This window comes from Panthera pardus, unplaced genomic scaffold (genome assembly GCF_024362965.1).
Source record: "Panthera pardus isolate Hobbes unplaced genomic scaffold, ASM2436296v1 HiC_scaffold_21, whole genome shotgun sequence".
NCBI classification, from domain to species: domain Eukaryota; kingdom Metazoa; phylum Chordata; class Mammalia; order Carnivora; family Felidae; genus Panthera; species Panthera pardus.
In genome coordinates, this window is record NW_026526777.1 from 9385707 (window position 1) to 9407708 (window position 22002).

The 22002-nt window shown below is 47.8% G+C and overlaps 1 protein-coding gene across 2 annotated transcripts in view; it reads left to right on the forward strand.

Annotated features, from left to right (window-relative positions):
• The window catches only part of UCK2 (uridine-cytidine kinase 2), a 78298-nt gene that overhangs the window by 28841 nt on the left and 27455 nt on the right, over window positions 1–22002 (forward strand). Inside the window, exon 1 of one of the 2 annotated variants that reach the window (XM_019465706.2) lies at window positions 543–774. The exons of the other annotated variant lie outside the window; for it this stretch is intronic. Coding sequence (XP_019321251.1) covers window positions 709–774 — 66 coding nt within the window. The 5' untranslated portion in view covers window positions 543–708. Of the gene's footprint in view, window positions 1–542; window positions 775–22002 lie in introns of those variants that run through there. 2 annotated transcript variants of the gene reach the window in all.

The following is a 22002-nucleotide window of genomic DNA, read 5'->3' on the forward strand; positions in this document are numbered from 1 at the left end:
ACGGAGGGTATTGTGCGCTTTGTGTTCTAAACAATATGTTACAATATGTGACATGTTCCAAACAGTGTGTTACATATTCTCTAACATGTGTAGCCATTTCCACTTACAGTAGGTGATAAAACCAAGGCTTCAAAATGAAGCGTTTTAAGGCATGCTCACACAGCTAGCAGGTGACAAAGCCACTTCTCAATCTCCTGTTTGAAACCTGGTTTCTCCTAAGCTGATTGGGGTCCACTGACGTAGTAGGCACCTTATGTTTAATGCATTCAGCTATTCAGCGAATATTAAGTGCCTGTTGTATCCCTAATACTGGACAGTTTAGGTATCAGGTGAGTTTTGTTGGTTGTTTTTATGTATCCCCCCCCCCCCCCCTTAAATAACTTGTAATGAGCTGATTTAAAGACTTGGAAACAAATCTTCTTCTTTTCAACCACTCCACCCACAAGTCTTAGCGTTAATTTCTTAGTTGACATTCTTGTGTGTATTTATTTACCTTGCAGCTGGCCAGAGGGGGTGTCTCTTAGGGAAGGAGACTTGGAATGACTTCAGTGAGCAAACGAGGAGTTGTGACATGTATCAGCTTGCTTGTCTTCAGTCGGCCTGCTGGCGACTTAACCGTTAACCTTCCAAACTCCAGCTTTGGCCTCCTCTGGCGGGAGCCGGAAGGCTTTAATACATAAATCAATCGGAAACCACTCCCGGAGTCAAATGTCACTCCTTCAGCAGCCACAGGTGTCAGCGGGGACCAGTATTCGGAGCCTGAGAATTAAGGATGTATGTATACTGAATACAGCCCTCAGAGGCTCTGGGGCTTTCTTTTTAACATTTGGTCCTGTGTTGACGCAGACGAGACTCAGAAGCCAGTCATACGGGACATTTTTGGGGCTTGGGAAAGCATTTGGACTCAGAGAGCGCTAGCGGTTACCAGACCTCTCTGTCACACCTGCTCTCTCAGGGATCCCGAGGTCAACCACAGTCATGGGAAGTCGGTGGTCTTGTTTGTCTCCCGTCCTTGAATACACCATAGAACCAAGGTCGGGAATGACAGTGTCTTTCTTAAGCACACTTGACACTTGACCCCTGTTCTCTCGGAGCCCCCTGGCTACGAAGCTGATGAGCTAATGAGGCTCCTTCGGAACAGTAGGCAAACTATGGTCCGAGGTACCACCCGTGTCACTAATTGATCTGGCAAACCCAGAGTGCCCGTTACATCCTTAGAACTTGGTGCACTGAGACGAGGAAGGCCACAGGGGAGGACAGATAAAGGATAGGAGCGGTGGCTGGGACTCGTACTGCAGTGCACGTCGGGAACGCCCGGCCGGAGACAGAATTGCAGGGGTGAGTAGCTGGAGAAGGCAGGCAGGTGACTGCGGTGATGCCTGAACTGGGGGTCAGAGTGATGAGCCAGGAGGTAGCCAGGTTGGGGAGGCGGTGGGGACGTTCCGGGCGGAACCGGAGGGCTGGGAAGAGTAGCGCGTGGTCCCAGCCGGTTGGTAGCAGGGGTGGGAGGCAGGGACAGCGCGACAGGCCCGTGTGCCCAGCCGAGGTGTTTGAATGATGCCCTGCTGTGGCACCACGTGTCCCTCACCTGCCGCCCTGGCCGTCATCTGACTGTCATTCTGGTCCCCCCCCCCCACCCGCCCCCAGCTTCCTTTCTCCGGTCCACCTCTTAGCTTCTGCCTTAGGCAGTCCCTGTTGGCCTTGGCATTAAAGGGTTAGGGGCCACCACCAGGCCAGCCCTGTCTCCCGGGAGCGCTTTCCCTCTGCCTCGGCCCTCTGCCTCGGCTGGAGGGATTGACAGGGTGGTCCAGAGGAACTCCGAGGGTCTTGGCGTCTAGAATTGGCACTCTGAGGAAGCGAGGGAGGTGAGCGTGGTAGGAGGACTGGAGAAAAGCGGTTGGTTCTTCCAGATGGTTACAAAAACTCTCGAGTTGGGATAGATCTATCCGGGTTTGTGTGTGAGGCACCACCAGCATTTATGGAATGTTGAGCCACTTTGCAAGATGCACATACATATCAACACGTGCCCATTTGCTTGTGCCCCGAGGTGTTAGGCATCTGGCCTTTTGTTTCAGGGGATGGAATGCAGGCTCAGAGAGGTTAAGTAACCTGCTCAAGGTTGCTCAGCCAGAAGGGGTGGAGGCAAGGATTTGCATGTGGGTCCGTCCAGTTCTCCCTGCAGTCTGTTACTGCCTTGGGTGTCACGCGGCAAGTGACTGTGGTTCCCTGTCTGCCCCCTTGGGCGGCAGCCTTGCCTACATTAGCTCGATTTTGTGGACGGATGAACAGACCAGCAGCCAGCTGCTCTGATAGGTCTGGGGACTTGTCCCCGGGGAGACTGGCCAAGTCTGAGAAGGTGATATGAGGCTTTGCAGCGGAAGTGTCTGGACATGTCACAGGACCTGCTGAGTCAGCAGTTCCCGTGCTGACTCCCTGCCTGGTGCTCGGCCCTCAGCCCAGGAGAGGACCACCTGTATGCAGGAGGGAGCTTTCCGGACAGAGACTTTGCACCTGTGCTGTAGGAATGTTCCTCCCCTCCCCTTCTCCCCTTCTCTCCCCTTCTTTCCCCTTCTTTCCCCTCCCTTCCCTCCCCTCTCCTTCCCTTCCCTCCTCTCCCCTCCTCTCCCCTCCCCTCCCCTCCCCTCCCCTCCCCTCCTCTCCCTTTCCCTCCTCTTCCCTCCCCTTCTCTCCCCTTCCCTTCCCTTCTCTCCCCTTCCCTTCCCTTCCCTCCCCTCCCCTCCCCTCCCCTTCCCTTCTCTCCTCTCCCTTTCCCTCCTCTTCCCTCCCCTTCCTTCCCTCCTCTCCCCTCCCCTCCCCTCTCCCTCCCTCCCCTTCTCTCCCCTCCCCTCCCCCTCCCTCCCCTTCTGTCCCCCTTCCCTCCCCTTCTGTCCCCCTCCCCTCCCCTTCCCTCCTCTCCCTTTCCCTCCTCTTCCCTCCCCTTCCTTCCCCTTCTCTCCCCTTCCCTCCCTTCCGTTCCCTTCCCCCCTCTCCCCTTCCCTCCCCTCCCCTCCCCTCCCCTTCTCTCCTCTCCCTTTCCCTCCTCTTCCCTCCCCTTCCTTCCCTCCTCTCCCCTCCCCTCCCCTCTCCCTCCCTCCCCTTCTCTCCCCTCCCCTCCCCTCTCCCTCCCTCCCCTTCTGTCCCCCTTCCCTCCCCTTCTGTCCCCCTCCCTTCCCCTTCCCTTCCCTCCTCTCCCTTTCCCTCCTCTTCCCTCCCCTTCCTTCCCTTCTCTCCCCTTCCCTCCCTTCCGTTCCCTTCCCCCCTCTCCCCTCCCCTCCCCTCTCCCTCCCTCCCCTTCTCTCCCCTTCCCTCCCCTTCTGTCCCCCTCCCCTCCCCTTCCCTTCCCTCCTCTCCCTTTCCCTCCTCTTCCCTCCCCTTCCTTCCCCTTCTCTCTCCTTCCCTCCCTTCCATTCCCTTCTCTTCCCTTCCCTCCCTCCCCTTCCTTCCCTCCTCTCCCCTCCCCTCCCCTCTCCCTCCCTTCCCTCCCCTTCTCTCCCCCTTCCCTCCCCTCTCTCCCCTCCCCTTCGCAGAGAAGTTGTTCACAGAGGCCAAGCCAGGGACCCTTCTGTAAGAACAGATGAGTGACCAATGAGGTAAGGGTGACCTAGGCATTCCATCTGTGTTCAAAGCAACAAAGGTTACTGTGGGACCTGGTGTTGTTTTATTTTAATTAGTCAATTAAAAGGCCTGCTTTATTAAAAAAATTTTTTTAATGTTTATTTTGAGAAAAAAGAGAGAGACAGAGTGTGAGCAGGGGAGGGGCAGAAAGAAAGGGAGACCCAGAATCTGAAGCTGGCTCCAGGCTCCGAGCTGTCAGCACAGAGCCTGACACGCGGCTCAAACTCACGAACCGTGAGCTCATGACCTGAGCTGAAGTCGGATGCTTCACCGACCGAACCACCTAGGCGCCCCTGCTTATTTTTTTAATGTGTATTTATTTTTGAGAGAGAGAGAGAGTGAGAGTGTATGTGTGAGTGGGGGAGGGCCAGAGAGAGAGAGAGAATCCGAAGCAGGCTCTGTGCTGTCAGTGCAAAGCCCGACGCAGGGCTCGAACCCATGAACCTCGAGATTATGGCCTGAGCTGAAGTCGGATGCTTCACTGACCGAGCCACGCAGGTGCCTGGTGTTGTTTTCTATACCCATCTGTCTGAGGCCTTCTGGGACTGTTTGGTTAGCACAGTGAGTGTTGAAAGGGTCGGGTAAGCCATGAATCAAATTCTCCAGGTCAGCATCTGCTGGTTAAGTTCTGCCGGGATTATTTCTGTTGCTACGACTTTTTTTTTTTTTTTTTTTTTTTTTTTATTTTTATTTTTGGGACAGAGAGAGACACAGCATGAGCGGGGGAGGGGCAGAGAGAGAGGGAGACACAGAATCGGAAACAGGCTCCAGGCTCCGAGCCATCAGCCCAGAGCCTGACGCGGGGCTCGAACTCACGGACTCACGGACCGCAAGATCGTGACCTGGCTGAAGTCGGACGCTTAACCGACTGCGCCACCCAGGCGCCCCTTTTTTTTTTTTTTAGAGAGAGAGAGACAAAGAGAGACAGAGACAGAGCATGAGTGTGGGAGGGGCAGAGAGGGGGGGAGACCCGGAACCTGAAGCAGGCTCCAGGCCCTGAGCTGTCAGCACAGAGCCCGACACGGGGCTCGAACTCGTGAACTGCGAGATCATGACCTGAGCCAAAGTCAAGACGCCCAACTGACTGAGGCATCCAGGTGCCCGCGGCTGTCCTGGAATTTGCCGGATGTCTAGGGAGAGGCCCTTAGCTGTCACTCTCCTCCTGTGTTGGAGACTCGCGGCCCCCATCCTTGGATTGGTTACACTCAACTGCCCTCTGCCGTGGTCTCTTGTTGCCATCCATGGTACATGTGTCCCGGCTCTCAGTCAGTTAGTCGTCTCTCCTCCGGGTCCCATCTCTGAGCCCTCCCCTGCACTTCAGACCTAAACAGCACCCCGTTGACTGGATCACCTGGATTAAAAGTGAAAGTGAAATTCCCAAATAGAATTTGTGTCAACAACAGGCAGTAAAAGCGGATGAGCTATGGTTTATTGACCATTTCCTATGTACCTGTAAGCTAGGTGTGCCCTACCTGGCCATCTTATGAAGAAACTTAGACCAAAGGAGGTTAACTCCTTGGCTCAAGGTCGCCTAGCCACATCTGGATGCAAACGCACATGTGTGTAACTCGAGCCTAATTTCTCTTCATCATGCTATCCTGCCTCCGGGGGCGTAATACTAATTTATGATCCCGCTTTTATAATGTCAGTAAGTTGTGTTACGTTTTCGGTAAACCGATAATTACCGGGTGGCCCTTGGGGAACAGAAGGAGCTGGGTTGAGGCCCTCATCACTTTTTATTCTCTAATGACTGCCCCTTGAAGGTCGTTGCTGATTGGAAGGAAAGTCCTACTTATTCCGTCAGCCTTGACAGACATCCTTTAGTAAAGTAATACCTGGATGAGACATTAGAGTCCCCTGCCCTGTGCAGTCTCTTTCCTGCAGTCTCTTTCTCTCCATCTCTGCTTCCTCCTGAGTGGTGTCAGAGAAGAAATACCACGAAGCTAAGCCCTTGACCTGCTCTGGAATGTCCTGCTACATCTCGGGAAGAGTGAACTTGCCCTTGCTAAGGTAGTGTCCATATCAGAAAATGTCCCCGGGGCTGTCTTCTGACCATGAGGTCCCCAGAGTAAACCACTCCCCTCCCCCCCCCCCCCATCCCCCTGGACCTCAAGCCACATGTTTCAGATAAGCCTCCTTTATATCTTGACCCCCTGGAAGGCCTCGTTTTAGAGACAGATGATTGAAAAGGATTCCAGGGACCCTTTGTGTCCGTGAGGAGCAGTTTGTGAATGGAACAGCTACAGTCTGAGACTTAGGTCAGCTTTTTTTTTTTTTTTTTTTTTTTTTACTGCCTTAATAGTTCAGTCACGTGGTTGCTGGCTGTTGGCTGGGACTTTGCCTCCACTGATAGGCGCCACCCAGGTGGGGTCTCACAGGTCACAGGTCTTAATGTTGCTGAGTGGCCTCGACCAGATACTGAAACTTTAATTGAGAATAAAATAGTGTCATCCAGAGGCACTAACAATTGTTACTGCCTCTTTCATTTGAAATCTGGAAGAGAAGCTTGTTAGATCTGTGTGTAAAAATAAACATAACCGTAATTGAGCAGTCTCCACAGGCAGCAATAAACGGAGCTTTATTTAAATTAGGGACCTTGTGGGACACCTGGGTGGCTCAAGTGGTTCAGCATCATGATCAGGTCGTCGGGCTCTGTGCTGACAGCTCGGAGCCTGGAGCCTGATTCAGATTCAGTATCTGCCTCTCCCTCTGCACCTCCCTGCTTGTCCTCTGTCTGTGTCTCTCAAAAATAAACAAACATTAAAAAAATTAAATTAGGGACCTTGTTAGGCATTTGGCTACTTTGAGAGATGGTTCTTACTGTCTGGTTCTCAGCTGCCCCAGTCCCATCTGGAACGTAGGAAACATGGAATTCTATGCGAGCCTCTGGGCTCCAGCATAGGAAAATGCACGGCTCCAGGGGTGTCCATCAGGGGGCACTGCCTTTTCCTGTGCCTGGCACTGGGTGTGCAGAGGTCTGCTTTGCACACTGACCCTAAGACCCTGAGAGGTGCGATGTGCTGGAGGGCTCACCTCTGGGGACACGCAGACAGCTGGGGGGGGGGGGGGAGAGGCATGGAGGAGGTGTGCCGGTTGTGTGTTGAACAAGCCACGTTGGCCAGTTTTGGTGAGTGGCATGAAGAAGCAAGCTTCAGAAACCTCAGTCTTCCTGTACCCTCAAGTTCCAGCATGTACCCCCTTGTACTGGTTTTCTTTTTTTGCTCGTTTTAGAATTGCAGTGGCACTGTTTTCTCTATTTTGTAGACACATTATCTGTATTTTGTCAGCATCATGGGTCAAATTGACATCAGAAGCTATGTTGTGGGGGGGACACCTGGGTGGCTCAGTCGGTGAAGCGTCCGACTCCTGGTTTCGGCTCAGGTCATGGTCTCCCTGTTCGTGAGTTCGAGCTCCACACTGGGCTCTGCACTGATGGCTGGGAGCCTGCTTGGGATTCTCTCTCTGCCCTTCCCGCACTCGCACGGTCTCTGTGTCTCTCAAAATAAAATAAAACTTAAAAAACTTAAAGAAGCCATCCTGGGATCCTAATTGTTATTCATTTGCACGGAAAAACGTGTTCCTGCTTTTGCACAGCCAGGGAACTTTCCGAGGACAGTGTGTCTGTCAGTGAGGGACTGCTCGTAGGGTATTTTGTAAAGAAAGAAACCTTCTTTTCAAGCCAGGGCCTTCCATGAGTTAAAGGGGAGTCGTCCCTGGAACCAGATGCTAAAAAAGCATGCTTGAAATTAGTTTTGGAATTGACCTTGATATGGCTGAACCTGAATAACCTGGAACAGGGTGTTCTAGAAATGCAGAATATTAGTCGTGGAGACGTGAGGTCATCTAGTCTTCCTGGCTGCTGGATTACAGACTGCTTTGGTTTGTGGTAAAGGTTTTGTTTCTCCAAAATGTCTATAGAAAGTATATGTGATATATGTCAGTTACATTACACATTTGTTAAATATGACACTCAACGTTCGTTGCTTGTGTTCTAAAAAGTCATGTATTGGGACGCTTGGGTGGCTCAGTTGGTTAAGTGTCCAACTTCAGCTCAGGCCATGATCTTATGGTTCGCGGGTTCGATCCCCACACTGGGCTGTGTGCTGACAGCTCGAAGCCTGGAGCCTGCTTCGGATTCTGTGTTTCCTTCTCTCTCTGCCCCTCTCCCACTCATGCTGTGTGTGTCTCTCTCTCTAAAAAATAAATAAACATTAAAAAAAATGAAAAAAAAGTCATTATTTTTTAAATTGTTTTCGTTTTATTTATTTTGAGAGAGGGAGAGAGCGAGCATGGGAGGGGGAGAGAGAGAGAGAGAGAGAGAGAGAGAGAGAGATCCCAAGCAGGCTTTACACTATCCGCGTAGAGCCCAATGTGGGACTTGAACTCATGAACCATGAAACCTAGAGTCAGACACTAACCGACTGAGCCTCCCAGGCACTCCAAAGGCCTTTGTGTTTTAGCATTTCCTGCCTCGATTTTTCCAGTAGCCAGGTAAGTGGCCTCTCATATCCTGGTCCTGGATCCACCTGTTTTTGTATTCTTTGGCATCCGTAGAGGTCAGACTCGGGGTGCCAAATGAGAGTAGGAAACCACAGAATTTTTCCCATCTCCACCCAAGCACTATGTATCCTAATGATAATAGAGGGGAAACCTCACCTGAGACCACAGCTTTTCCTCTCAGAAGTCCGGTTTAAGGATGTAAACAGTCTGATTTTTTTTTTTTTTTTTAGATGACATTTCAGGCACAAGTGTCATTTTATTATTTGTTTGAGTATCAGCATCTCGTGTATGGGGTTTTGGGTTGGACCTCTTTCGGCTTGAGCCGTGCCATTTGGTGTATAAAAAATAATTAGAATAGGGGCGCCCGGGTGGCTCATTTGGTTAAAAGCGTCTGACTCTTGGTTTCAGCTCAGGTCGTGATCTCACAGTGGGGTCGAACCTGCGTTGAGTTCTGTGCTGACAGCACGGAGCCTGCTTGGGATTCTCTCTCTTCCTTTCTCTCTCTGCCCCTCCCCCACTTGTGCTGTCTCTGTCTCCCTCAAAATAAATACACTTTATAAAAAAAAAAATAATTAGAATAGTATAAAGAAGAAAAAAGACCTATCCTTTGTTGAAACTGTTCTGTTTCTTTTTGAACTTTAATGTGTAGACAGCCATGAAACTTATTTGGTTTTTGGACAAGACTGAGAAAAAAAATAGTTTTATGTCATAATTTTTTAAAGCATTTTCCCTAACATATTAATGAATATTCTGTGTAAATTGGACTAGGTAGCATTTTATGTGTGCCAAGATTTATTTTATTTTTTATTTTTTTAATTTTTAAAAATGTTTATTTAACATTTTTTGAGAGACAGAGTGTGAGAGGGGGAGGGGCAAAGAGAGAGGGAGACACAGAATCCAAAGCAGGCTCCAGGCTCTGAGCTGTCAGCAGAGCCCGATGCGGGGCTCGAACTCACAAACCGCAACATAATGACCTGAGCCGAAGTTGGACGCTTAACCGACTGAGCCACCCAGGCCCCCCCTATTTTATTTTATTTTTTAAATGTTTATTTATTTATTTTTGAGAGAGAGAGATAGCGGGGGAAGGGCAGAGAGAGAGAGGGAGACAGAGGATCTCAAGCAGGCTCTGTAGCTGTCAGTGCAGAGCCCGATGTGGGGCTCGAACCCATGAACTGCGAGATCATGACTTGAGCCGAAACCAAGAGGCAGGTGCTTAACCCACTGTACTAATATTTATCTCACAAATCCCACCCCTCTCATTGTTGACATCAAGGGTTTTGCGATGATGGACATTTTGTTCAGCTTTAATTTATTCCCTTAGGATAGACTCCTAAAAGTTGAATTATCGGTTAGAAGGATGAACGTTTTTCATACTCATGCCTGGTGGGCAGGTCTCTTCGTGCTCACTGTTGGTAGCACTGCGAGTGGCTTCCCAGGACAGCTGCGTCGCAGATGCAGCCGGCTGTTGGGGGTGGCCATGCACAGGAAGACCCCCCACCCCACCCCGGCCCCACAGGCATAAACACTAGAACTGCTGTTTACATTTTCTCCTGTTTTGTGGGGGTGGGGGCTTGGTGTTCTTTCTCAGCCTCATTTATATGTTCTTTATGTTTCTCATATAAAAAGATAGGCCTGTAGTCTATTGCCGTTTTAAACCTCTCCCACAGAAAAAAGGGAGCCACTGGCTCTCTATGCCATTTCTGCAGGAATCTCTTCAGTGCCTACCGTGAGAACATAGTAGAAGTTGATCTGATGAGCATGCTTCTGATGGTAGCCAAGGACCCCATGAGAACACTGGGAGAAGGAAAGGGCATGGTTAACTAGCATAATCACGGCCGTAATAGCTAATTACAGAATACCCACAATCAGACTTTGCTGCCCTCAGTAGGGACGGAAGTCGTGGTTCTGTAAAGGTGCGACCAAGCTTACTGCCTCCACGTACTCAGCAGAAAGATCCAGCTCTCCTTCACTAACCTGTTTCTTCAACGCTTATTTGGTGTGTGGCTGGGAAAATGAGTGGCTGGCCAATGTGGGCAGCGGGGAGAGGAAGAAAAGAAGGTCTGGGAACAGAAGGCACCTGCAGGGAGCAATCTTTTAAGTCTCCCTGGAAAAGGAAGTTAATTCTGGGAGATTAAAGTATGTTCTTGTACTTTTCATATACTAGGAAGTAAGCACCTCTTCAGAGCGTGGTTTGAAGTTGGTAACTAGTAATACAGGCTGTTGATTTTTTAAAATTGTTTGTTAATGAGGGAATTGATTTCTGTAACTGACCAAAAGCTTATATGATCAGGGCTTTCCCTCCTCCCCTACCTCCCGCCCCTGTTGTGGGGTTAGGTGCTATGTCTCCATCCTCTGAATCTGAATCTGAACCTGAACCTGGAGAACATCTTGGTTTTCGAGACTCTGCCTGAAAAGTGTGAGTTGGGTTCAGAATACTTTTATTGAATGATTGGTACTGGGATAGGTGTGCAAAGAGTAACGAGGTGAGATCCTTGTCCTAGATTTAGTGGCAGAGAAGAGAGTATTAATACAAATAATTTTTAATTGTGGTAAATATGCATAACAAAGTTACCATTGGAACCTTTTTAAAAAATGTTTATTGTTGAGAGAGAGAGAGAGACAGACAGACAGACAGTGTGAGTAGGGGAGGGGCAGAGAGAGAGGGAGACACAGAATCTGAAGCAGGCTCCAGGCTCTGAGCTGTCAGCACAGAGCCCGACGTGGGGTTTATTTAAGCCCACAAACTGTGAGATCATGACCTGAGCTGAAGTCGGATGCTTAACCGACTGGGCCACCCAGGAGCTCCAAACTTCGTTCTTTTTGAAGGGTGAATAGATGTTCCTTTGTATGTCTATACCACATTTTGGTTACGTATTCATCAGTTAGTAGACACTTGGGTTGCTTCCATCTTTTGGCTCTTGGGACACACGCTGCTGTGAACACAAGTATACAAGTATCTGTTCCTGCTTCGCTTCTTTTGGGTGTATACCTTCAAGTGGAATTGTTGGCTCAGTTCAATGCTTTGCAAAGCCGCCATACTGTTTTCCGCAATGGCCGTACCATTTTACGTTTCCTCCATTGGTGCACAGGCTTCCGGTTTCTCCACACCCTCACTGACCCTTATTATTTTCTGGGCTTTTTTCTTCTGATAATAACCATCCTACGTGGGTGTGAGGAGGGATCTCATTGTGGTTTTGATTTGCGTTTCCCTAATGATTAGTGATGTCGAACGTCTTTTTCATGTACTCATTGGCTGTTTGTATATCTTCTTGGGCAAAACAGGTGTTCAAGTCTTTTGTCAATTTTTAAATTGGTTTGTTGATGTTGAGTTGTAGGAGTTCTTTTATATATTCTGGGTACCAATCCCTTATCAGAGGAGATTTGCCAATATTTTCTCCCATTCCTTAGGTTACTTTTTTTTTATTTTAATGTTTTTATTTATTTTTGAGACAGAGTTAGAGCATGAGCAGGGGAGGGGCAGAGAGAGAGAGGGAGGGAGACACAGAATCCCAAGCAGGCTCCAGGCTCTGAGCTGTCAGCACAGAGCCTGACTCAGGGCTTGAACTCATAGACCGGGAGGGAGATCATGACCTGAGTGAAGTTGGTCGCTCAACCTACTGAGCCCTTCAGGCACCCCAGGATTTGATACTCTTAACAGAATATCCTGCATGAGGTGGGGAAAACACACCGTGGGTTTTAAAGAGAGATACTTACCAAATGGCCTTCGTCTGCGACGAGCTCCAAACTTGCTTCTGATTCCTGCTGTAAAAGGGGTGCCACAGGCCGGGTCCCTCACCGTGTATGCAGCTGTGGGCCTGCAGCCAGTGTCCCCTTCCGGAGGAATTCCAGAGGACACTGTCACAGACTTTTCTGTAGCTGTTTGTATGCGCGCAGGAAGTTCCTTACAACCCACGGCGCTAGACCTCATTTCCTTTTCAGTTGCTTGTCATCCGTGTCCCTGGGTGTCTGGCAGGAGGCTTCTGGTGCAGAGTCTGCTGGCCTGGCGCCCCCGTGGCCCCCTGTGGCCCTGCTTTGGTCCAGGAGGGATCTCGGCCGTTGGAGGCAAAGAAAGGGTGTGAGGGTCACTGAGGAGGAGAAATCGCGGCGGAATTTTATTATAAATTTTTGTGTGAGGAAGTCCTTTCTAGCTACAACATGATAAAGACAAAAATTTATCAGTCTACACAAACAAAATTTTTCTTCAGGAAACATCGGGGCACCCGGGTGGCTCACGTCATGATCTGTGGGTTCGTGGGTTCGAGCCCCACGTCGGGCTCCACACGGGCAGTGTGGGGCGTGCTTGGGATTCTGGGTCTCCCCTTCTCCCTGCCCCTCCCCCACTTGCCTCTGTCTCTCTGTCTCTCTAAAAAATGAATAAACATTAAAAAAATATGAGGAAATAGATACATGTAAATCATTGATGGTGGGGGAGTGGGCGGGGGGGCTATCTGGGCTTATGTATGGAAATTCAGAAAATGCAGATTCTTTGCCCTCGCAAATGCACTACTGGAAATTTATCCTACTGATACATACCAATGCCCACACATAAAGCTTGTTTTAGAAAAAGCTAAGCACCATTTAAATGTCCATCAGTGGAATACCAGCTGCTGTATGAATACTGTGAGGCTCTTAAAAAGGAGGTGTTCTTATTTTTTTTTTTTTAAATATATGAAATTTATTGTCAGATTGGTTTCCATACATCACCCAGTGCTCATCCCAAAAGGTGCCCAAAAAGGAGGTGTTCTTAAATGCACAAGTGAATGAAGGGGCAGACGGCATTGTGTTAGGGTTTGAACAGTTCATACACCCGCAGGATTTTATTAAAACATTTTTAAAAGTTTTTAAAAATTTATTTGGAAAGAGAGAGAGAGAACGAGCAAGCAGAGGAGGGGCAGAGAGAGAGGGAAAGGGTGAATCCCAAGCAGGAGGCTTCCTGCTCTCAGCACAGAGCCCAGTGCGGGGCTTGAACTCACGAACCACGAGGTCATGACCTGAGCCGAAGCCGAGAGCTGGACGCTTCACTGACTGAGCCACCCAGACGCCCCCACGTTCAGGATTTTAGATTCAGGGACCACCTCTGAAAGGATGTGCACAAAAGGGAAAAACAGTGGCTGCCAAGAGGTAGGAATTCGGCAGTTGGGACACGGGGTAGAAAGGAGGCCAACTTTGTGCTCTGTGCTATTTTATGCCTTTTAAATTTTGTACCGTGATGGAGATACTATCTCTGAAAACCCAAAAAGAAGGAAAAAACCTGACCACCTTGAAAAGAAAAGTAAGTGGAAAAACCAGGGGGGAGAACTTTAAAAACAAAAAAAAGACAGAAAAGGGGCACCAGGTGGTTAAGCCGTCCGACTTCGGCTCAGGTCATGATCTTGTGGTCCATGAGTTTGAGCCCTGTGTCGGGCTCTGTGCCGATAGTTCAGAGCCTGGAGCCTGCTTCGGATTCCGTGTCTCCCTCTCTCTCTCTGCCCCTGCCCCACTCACACTGTGTCTTTCAAAACTGAATAAATGTTTCCAAAAAAAAAAAAAAAAAAAAAGCCAGAATTTCAGTTCAGGTTTTATTTATTTATTCATTCATTCATTTTAAATGTTTTTTTATTTATTTTTGAAGGAGAGAGAGACAGAGCATGAACAGGGGAGGGGCAGAGAGAGGAGGAAACACAGAATCGGAAACAGGGTCCAGGCTCCGAGCTGCCAGCACAGAGCCTGACGCGGGGCTCAAACTCGCGAACCACGAGATCACGACCTGAGCTGAAGTCAGACGCTTAACGGACTGAGCCACCCAGGCGCCCCTAATTGTTTTCATTTTAAAGACCCTAAAGCACATGGCTGGGCCTAGAAGCAACTTCTTAGTCACCAGGTAAACTGCAGATTAAGTCCAGTGCTGTACAATTTTACTTTTTTGTTCTTTCTTTCTTGTTTTTTAATTTTTTTTTTTTTTTTGGAGAGAGAGTGTGTCTTGGGGGCGGGGGGCAGAAGGAGATGGAGAGAAGGAATCTTAAGTGACACGGGACTCGATCCCAGACCCCACAACTGTGAGATCGTGACCTGAGCTGAAATCAAGAGTTGGGCGCTCAACCGACCGAAACACCCAGGAGCCTCAGCATGCGGGGTAATCATTAACCAGGCTATTTGATGAAGTAGACACCTGAAAATGCCAGCTAGCAATAGTTTACTGTTAGAGCAGACGCCAGGAAAAATTCTGTAGGAAAAGAGTATAAAGTGAAATGGAACGTCCTTATGGCATATATCCTCTGGAAGAAGAAAAAAATTGTGTCTAGGAATATATAAAAATAGGAGCTGAGAGGGGCTCCTGAGTGGCTCAGTCAGTTAGCGTCTGACTCTCGGTTTCAGCTCAGGTCATGATCTCATGGTTGCGTGAGTTCGAGTCCCACATGTGGCTCTGCGCTGATAATGCAGAGCCTGCTTGGGATTCTCCGTCTCTCTCTGTCCCTCCCCTACTCACACTGTCTCTGTGTCTCTCAAAATAAATAAATAATGTTAAAATATTAAAAAAAAAAAAGTTGAAGAAGGTGCTCAGATCCTCTGTGATTAAAAAAGGAGAGGGGCGCCTGGGTGGCTCAGTTGGTTAAGCGTCCAACTTCGGCTTAGGTCATGATCTCGCGGTCTGTGGGTTCAGGCCCTGCATCAGGCTCTGTGCTGACAGCTCAGAGCCTGGAGCCTGTTTTGGATTCCCTCTCTCTCTGCACCTCCCCTGCTTGTGTTCATTCTCTCTCTCTCTCTCTCTCTCTCTCTCTCTCTCAAAAATAAATAAATGTTAAATTTTTTTTTTTTTTTTTTTTAAAGGAGAGAGAAGGAGCACCTGGCCGGCTCAGTTGGTAAGAGCATGCGACTCTTGATCTTGAGGTTGTGAGTTAGAGCCCCATGTTGGGTCTAGAGATTACTTAATTATTGAAACAAGACAAAACAAAACACGAAATAAAATAATTACTGATAGGTACGTACTTTGAAAAAAGAGTGAGAAGTTGAGCCCACCAAACAATGACAGGTGCATTAGTTTCCTTGGGCTGCAGTAACAAAGAACCACAGACTTGGTGGCATAACTTCCTCTCGTACAGTCCTGGGGGCCACAAGCCCCAGATCTAGGGGTTTGGCAGTATTGCTTTCTTCTGGAGGGTCTGAAGGCAGATCTGTTCTCTGCTTTCCTCCTGGCTGCTGGTGGACCTCATTGGCTTATAGATACCTCCCTCCAATTTCTACCCCTGTCTTCACATCGCACTCCCCGCGTCGTGTGTCTCTGTTTTCTCCCTTTTCTCTTTCTTTCTTTCTTTCTTTCTTTCTTTCTTTCTTTCTTTCTCTCTCTCTCTCTCTCTCTCTTTCTTTCTTTCTTTCTTTCTTTCTTTCTTTCTTTCTTTCTTTCCCTTCCTTCCTTCCTTCCTTCCTTCCTTCCTTCCTTCCTTCCTTCCTTTCTTTAAATGTCTATTTATTTTGAGAGAGAGAGAGCATGAGGGGGGTGGGCAGAGAGAGAGGGAAACGGGCTCAGCAGAGAGCCCCATGCGGGGCTCGAGCTCATGAGCTGTGATATCATGACCTGAAGTTGAACGCTTAGCCGACTGAGCTACCCAGGCGCCCCTCCTTTTCTGCTTCTTGTAAAGACACTTGTCCTTGGGTTCAGTGCCCATCCTGATCCAGGATGATCTTATCTTGAGCCCCTTAACCTTAGTTACATCTGCAAAGACCTTTATTCCAAATAAGGTCACATTCTCAGGTTCTGAAGGTGGAGACATGGTTGTATCTTTTTTGGAGCCACAGTTCAACCCACAACAGTCTGTTCTCCCCCCTACCCCCCTCAAACTCATGTCTGTCCCACACAGAGAATACAATTGCTCCACACCAATTAATTATTTGGGGTTTGTGAGGAAGAAAGAATTTTGGAAGGTGAGAGCTTGAATTTCTGGTGTTAAAAAAAAGACATTGCAGAAGATGGATGGTCATCTTTTTGTTTTTGAGGTCATTGTCAATTCACGTACAGTTGTAGTAAGTAATACAGAGGGATCCCACGCACCATTCGGCTCAGGTCATGATCTCGCGGTCTGTGGGTTCAGGCCCTGCATTTACTCAGTTCCCCCAATGGTAATGTCTTGCAAAACACAGCCAGGATAGGGCCAGGATATGGATACTGATACAGAGAAGATACAGAACATTCTCATCACTTTGAGGTCGCTGCCTCATGCCATGCATTGTTTGCCACCCCTGCCCTCTGCGTGTTACCATTCCACCCCCCCATCCCTACGAACCACTAACCTGTTCTTCATTTCCACAATTGTCATTTCTAGAATGTTCTATAAATGGAATCATACAGGATGTAATGTTTTGGGTTTGCTTTGTTTTTCCTTAGCAGAATTATCTGGAAATTCATACAGGTAGTAGTTTGTCCCTTTTCATTGCTAAATAGTGGTCCATGGCATGGATGTACCACAATTTGCCATTTACCCCTTGAAGAACATTTGAGTGGTTTCCTGTTTTGGCTGTTACGAATAAAGCTTCTATGAACGTTTGTGTACATGTTCCAGGGTGAGCACGTTTTCATTTCTTTGGGATAAATGCTCATGAGTGCAATTTGCAGGAACTTACAGGTAGTTGTATGTTTATAGTTTTTTAAGAAAGTGCCAAATTGTTGGGGGTGTCCAGCTGGCTCATTCGGTAGAACAGATGACTCTTGATCTTGGGATCATTGGTTCAACCCCAACGTTGGGTGTAGAGATGACTTTAAAAATGTAAAATAATTAAAAAATAAAGAGAAAGTGCCAAATTGTTTTCTAGAGTAGGTCAACTATTTACATTTCTACCAGCAGTGTATGACTGATCGATCTATTTTCTCTCCATCGTCACCAGTATTTGATGTTGCCGTTTTTTTTTTTTCTTTTTCTTTTAGCTATTCTGATAGGTAGTCCTGATTTTCAGTTATATTTCCCTGATGGCTAATGATGTCGAGCATCTTTTCATGTGTTTATTTGCCATCTGTGTACCCCCTTCATGGGTGAAAAGCCTCTTCATGTCTTTTGCCCATGTTCTGATTGTATTGTTTTCTTACTGTTGAGTTTTGAGAATTCTTTATGTATTCTAGATACTAATCCCTTGTTGGACATGTGTGTTACAATTATTTTTTCCCCCATCTGTAGCTTGTTGTTTCATTCTAAGTGAGCATGTTTCTACAGAGTACATTTTATTTTTGATGAGATTCAGTTTATCAACTTCCCTTTATATGGATCATGCTTTTTGTGTCAAGCCTGTGAACACTGTGCTAAGCACTAGATCCTGAAGACTTCTTCCTATGTTTTTCTCTTAATAAATTTTATAGATTTTTGCTTTACATAAGCCCGTGGTCCATTTTGAGTTAATTTTCATACAAGGTGTGAAGTTTAGGTCAAGGTTGATATGTCAGTCTGCGGATGTCCTTGTTCCAGCACCATTTCTTGAAAAGGCTCCCCTTCCTCCATGGAATTGCATTTCGTGCCCTTGTCAGATCCACTGGACATATTTGTGTGGCTGTAAAATAGAAGTTTGGCCTGTATTTACTGATAGTAGCTTTCGTTCCACAAATTAGTAAGAGAAAATCATTGTCTTCAAAGGATGTTTTCTTTAACTCCTCTTACTTGCCGTAGCAGATTAGCCCTGACAATTTATGGTGACTTTCACTGTGGTAAACTTACCGTCCTTTGTAGAGTAACATGGTCTGTGTAGTTTTCTATTTTTTGAGTCCAGAGGAGTTTTGGGAGCCTTGGGGGGGGTGGTGGTGGTGAATCCATCAAAATCTAGAAAGGGATACCTTGAAGGAATTGAGTCGAACAGAGATTTGAACCCCTTTCTTCAATGGTTTGAAGAATAAATACTGAGTTTTCAAAGACACTAAAAGAGACTTTCAAAAAGGAAGGGAAGTGGGTGCTTGGCACATGTTTTCGGTTTCCTTTCCCTGGTGAGGCATGGGTGCCGGAGGAGACCTAAAGAGGAAATTAAAAACAAAACCCCAAAACTTTTGATAACCCGATACTTTGACTTCTGGTTTTCCACAGTGTGGATAAGGACTGCTGGAAAGGAAGGGTTAACCCAAATATAGTTGGTACAACAGAGCCGTGTTGTGCTGTTAAGTCCTCATTGAATGTTTACCCACGTGTGGCCTTCAATTTGGAAAGATTCAGCAGAGGATCCAACTGGCATACCGTGCTCTCCTTTATCCTATTCATTTTTTTTTTTTTAAACGGGGGGAAAGTCAACTTTCTTTTTGTGTCTGTCCCTCAGGAGGAATTTGAGTCCTGGGTCATAATTTCTGTGATGGGCAGTATTATTCTCGCTCAGTAAGCCAGACTGCAGCAGGTGGGTGGGTGTGGGGTTGCCTCGTCCAAAGATGTCGTTTGGACGTTTTCCTAAGACAAGGGGCTTGGTTTGCTGGGTCTTGACCCGCAAGTAAAAGGGGAAGGAAATAGATTCAATCTCGCACGCACGGGGCAGGAAGAATTGAGCGGCCAGCACGCTTCCTCTTTGCTCCCACCTTTCCAAGAGGGCTTCATAAGCAACAGTCATCAAAGCTAGAGTAATCCTAGATACTTTCAAGAGACTGTGTGTGTGTGTGTGTGTGTGTGTGCGCGCGCGCGTGTGTTGGTGCCTTTTGTACTTACCCTGTGGGGGATGCAAAGACACATCCACAAATTCCATATTCAGGCTCAGAATCAGCCAGAGGAGGCTGAAATCCGTCATTGTTTTGTACTGAATCATTTTAATCCGGTTGTGAGGCCTGGTTGCCGCTTGAGTTACAAGCACAGTCCTGTCTTGCCTGCTGTTTGGCCTTTGTTTGGAGGCAGCTGTTAAGCAGGCTGTGGAGAAAACTAGCACTTGGCTGTATGTGAGGAGTATGGGCGCCCCCCCCCCCCCCCACGCTTTTTTCCTTTAAAAGGATGTCCAAGAACTACGGGAATTTTCAGTTTTGACCAGTTTACCTTCCAGATTTCCCTCGTCATGTTTACCTGTGTTTCTTACATGGTTGTAGCCCTGGTGTGCACTCCAGTCTGGATTCTCTTTAACACGTACACACTCCTATTCCTGTAACCCTCACTGATCTCACTGTAAGTTTGGTACCCGGTAAGAGGGTAGGAATTTATGACCCTTTCTCTGTACTGATTCTGAATCAGGGGTTTGCCAGCTCATAACACGCCAGTGTGCATGCACCTGTTTTCATGTGGCAAGGTTTTATTTATTAAGAAGGTTTTTTTTTTTTAAACTTGGATTAATTTCATAGTTCACAACTCTTTTTTTTTCTTAACGTTTCCATTCTGTTTTTGAAAGAGAGAGAGAGAGAGACAGAGCACGAGCAGGGGAGGAGCAGGGGCAGAGAGAGAGGGAGACACAGAACCCGAAGCAGGCTCCGGGCTCGAGCTGTCAGCACAGAGCCCGACGCGGGGCCCGAACTCGTGAAAACAAGATCGTGACCTGAGCTGAAGTTGGACGCTCAGCCACCTGAGCCACCCAGGCGCCCCGTCATGTAGTGAGGTTTTAAAGACCTTGCTCCCTTCTGCTCGAAAACATCTGTATGGGCTCACCTTTTTCGCACAGCATCAGTCTGGCCTCCATTGGCTTGTACTTAAATACCATTTTCTCCCAAAGAATGAATCGTAGGGGATCAGAGGTGATTTGTCTTGCCCTCTTCCTAGTAAAATATTTATCAGAAAAATTAACCTCTTTTTTTTTTTTAATGTTTTATTTATTTATTGAGAGAGCGTGTATGAGCAGGGGAAGGGCAAGGAGAGGGGGGACAGAGGGTTCAAAGCAGGCTGTGCGCCTACAGCAGAGAGCCCAACGCAGGGCTCGAACTCCTGAACCGTGAGATCATGACCTGACCCAAAGTTGGACACTCAAACGACTGAGCCACCCAGACGCCCTAGAAAAATGAACTTCTAAGGAAGCCTGTGCTTTACAGAGCCCGCAGGGACTAAATTGCAGAGCCTTGCTGAGAGCATCGTGTTCCTGGCAGCTCTTGTTTGTTGTGATTTTTGTTGGTGCTATACCTGCGTGGGTAAGGTCATTGTGGCCCTTGGGAACAGAAAAGGATTCCGCCTCTGGTGTGGCAAGGCAAGGCAGTATGTGTTCCGGTTAAGAGCGTGTATCCTGAGGCCAGCCTGCCTGAGTTTGAAGCCTGAGGACCGTCTCAGCTGCTTCCTAGCTGTTGGATCTTAGGCTAGTTGTGTAACCTGCCTACCCTGTGCCCATCTGCTGCTATGTACATGGAGGTAATGAGAACACCGGCCTTCTAAGGCTGGTTTGAAGATTAAATAAGGGAGTATCTATAAAGTCCTTAGAACAGTTGCCTTTGGTGCGTTTTGTGCAGCTGTTAAGTGTTAGCTGAAGGGCTTCCCTCGCCCAGTTGATTCTAAAGCATTTAAGCGGATAGTAAGTGCTCATCGATGGGCTTTGTCAGTAAGAGCTCATGACTTCAGGAAAGCAGGGCCAAACATGTAATTTTATGAACCCAGAGGTGAGTCCTTAAAAGGAGTCTTTCCTAGGAATGGGGCTTAATGAGATGGACAGGGCACCGAAAGATCTTGGGAACATGTTTATTTTGGTGACTGTTGATCAACCAGAATTTTTCTCACGCAGTCGAATACCTGGGTTTTTTTCTAGGCGAAACTACCTTTGCAGCCCCGGCGGAAGGATCGGGAATTAAAACTGAGAGCTTCTATTGTGGAGAATTTCTTACCTGGTACTGTTTATAATTTGGGTTTCCGCCTCCTGGGTACTGCTTCCTCTGTGGATAGCTCAGCCTGCAGCACAAACAAGTACTGAAAAGTGGGGAGATGTTGAATTCTGCCCTCACACATCAGGGCAGACACATAGATGCTGGCAGGTGGCAGAGAGCTGCCCAGTGGTCTGGGCACATTGGTCAGGCAAGTGGTCCTCACTCCACCTTTTAAAACTCACATGGACTTGGGTGATGAGATGTTTGTGGCTCCTGTGATGAATAAGGCAGCCTCATGGCCCAGGATGGGAGGATTACCCCAGCTCTCTGGAGAACATTTACACAGAGGTATACTGGGTATGTGGGGGTGGACGTCAGTATTAGGGTCATTTCAGTTGGAGATGACAGAAAGCCATAAATGACAGGGTTTAAACAAGATGATTGATCTCCCCCCTCCATCCTCTCTCAGTTCTGCAATTTGAGTCTGGGACTCCTTTATTTAGCTGATCCACTACCTTTAGTCGGTGTGGCCTCAGTGCTACAAAGTGGCTGCTTATGCTCCAGCTGTCCAGTCTTCATTCCAGCCAACAGGAAGGAGAGTCAAGAGGGACCCTGATGCTTTAAAGGAGATTCCAGGAAGCTCCTGCTTCACACTTCTGCTCATTGAATTGGTTCGAACTTAGCACAATCACCCAACAGTGAGGGAAGCTGCTGGGAATCAGGGCCACGTGTCCAGCTAAAACTCAGGGACTGAGATTTGGGTGCGCAGCTAGCTGGTCTGTGCCAGAGTGCATTATGTCCTTTAGGACAGAATTGAGGCTGGTGCAAAGAATGAGCAGGGCATGTTGTGCTTTTAGAAACTCCAGCTCTGAAGGAAGAAGAGGTCTGCTTGATAAATTCAGAGATTTTCTGTGGTAACCGTGATACACATTCGAGTGAGCACCCCCTCCCCCTGCCCCCCCAAGTCCTGCCAGACTCAGGGAGTAAACGCTGAGTCACAGGTAATCTCTGTGCTCCAGGGGTTGTATGTTGGATTGACCTGTGGCTGCTTTTTGGTATCTAAGACCTTTTTATTACATAGCAATTCAGTGAGTTTCTGGTTTAAATGTGTGTGTGTGTGTGTATGTGTGTTTTGGGGGGGGCGGTGATAGGTGGTAGTAATTGTATTCTAGCTAGGAGAACCCACTTGTAATGCATGG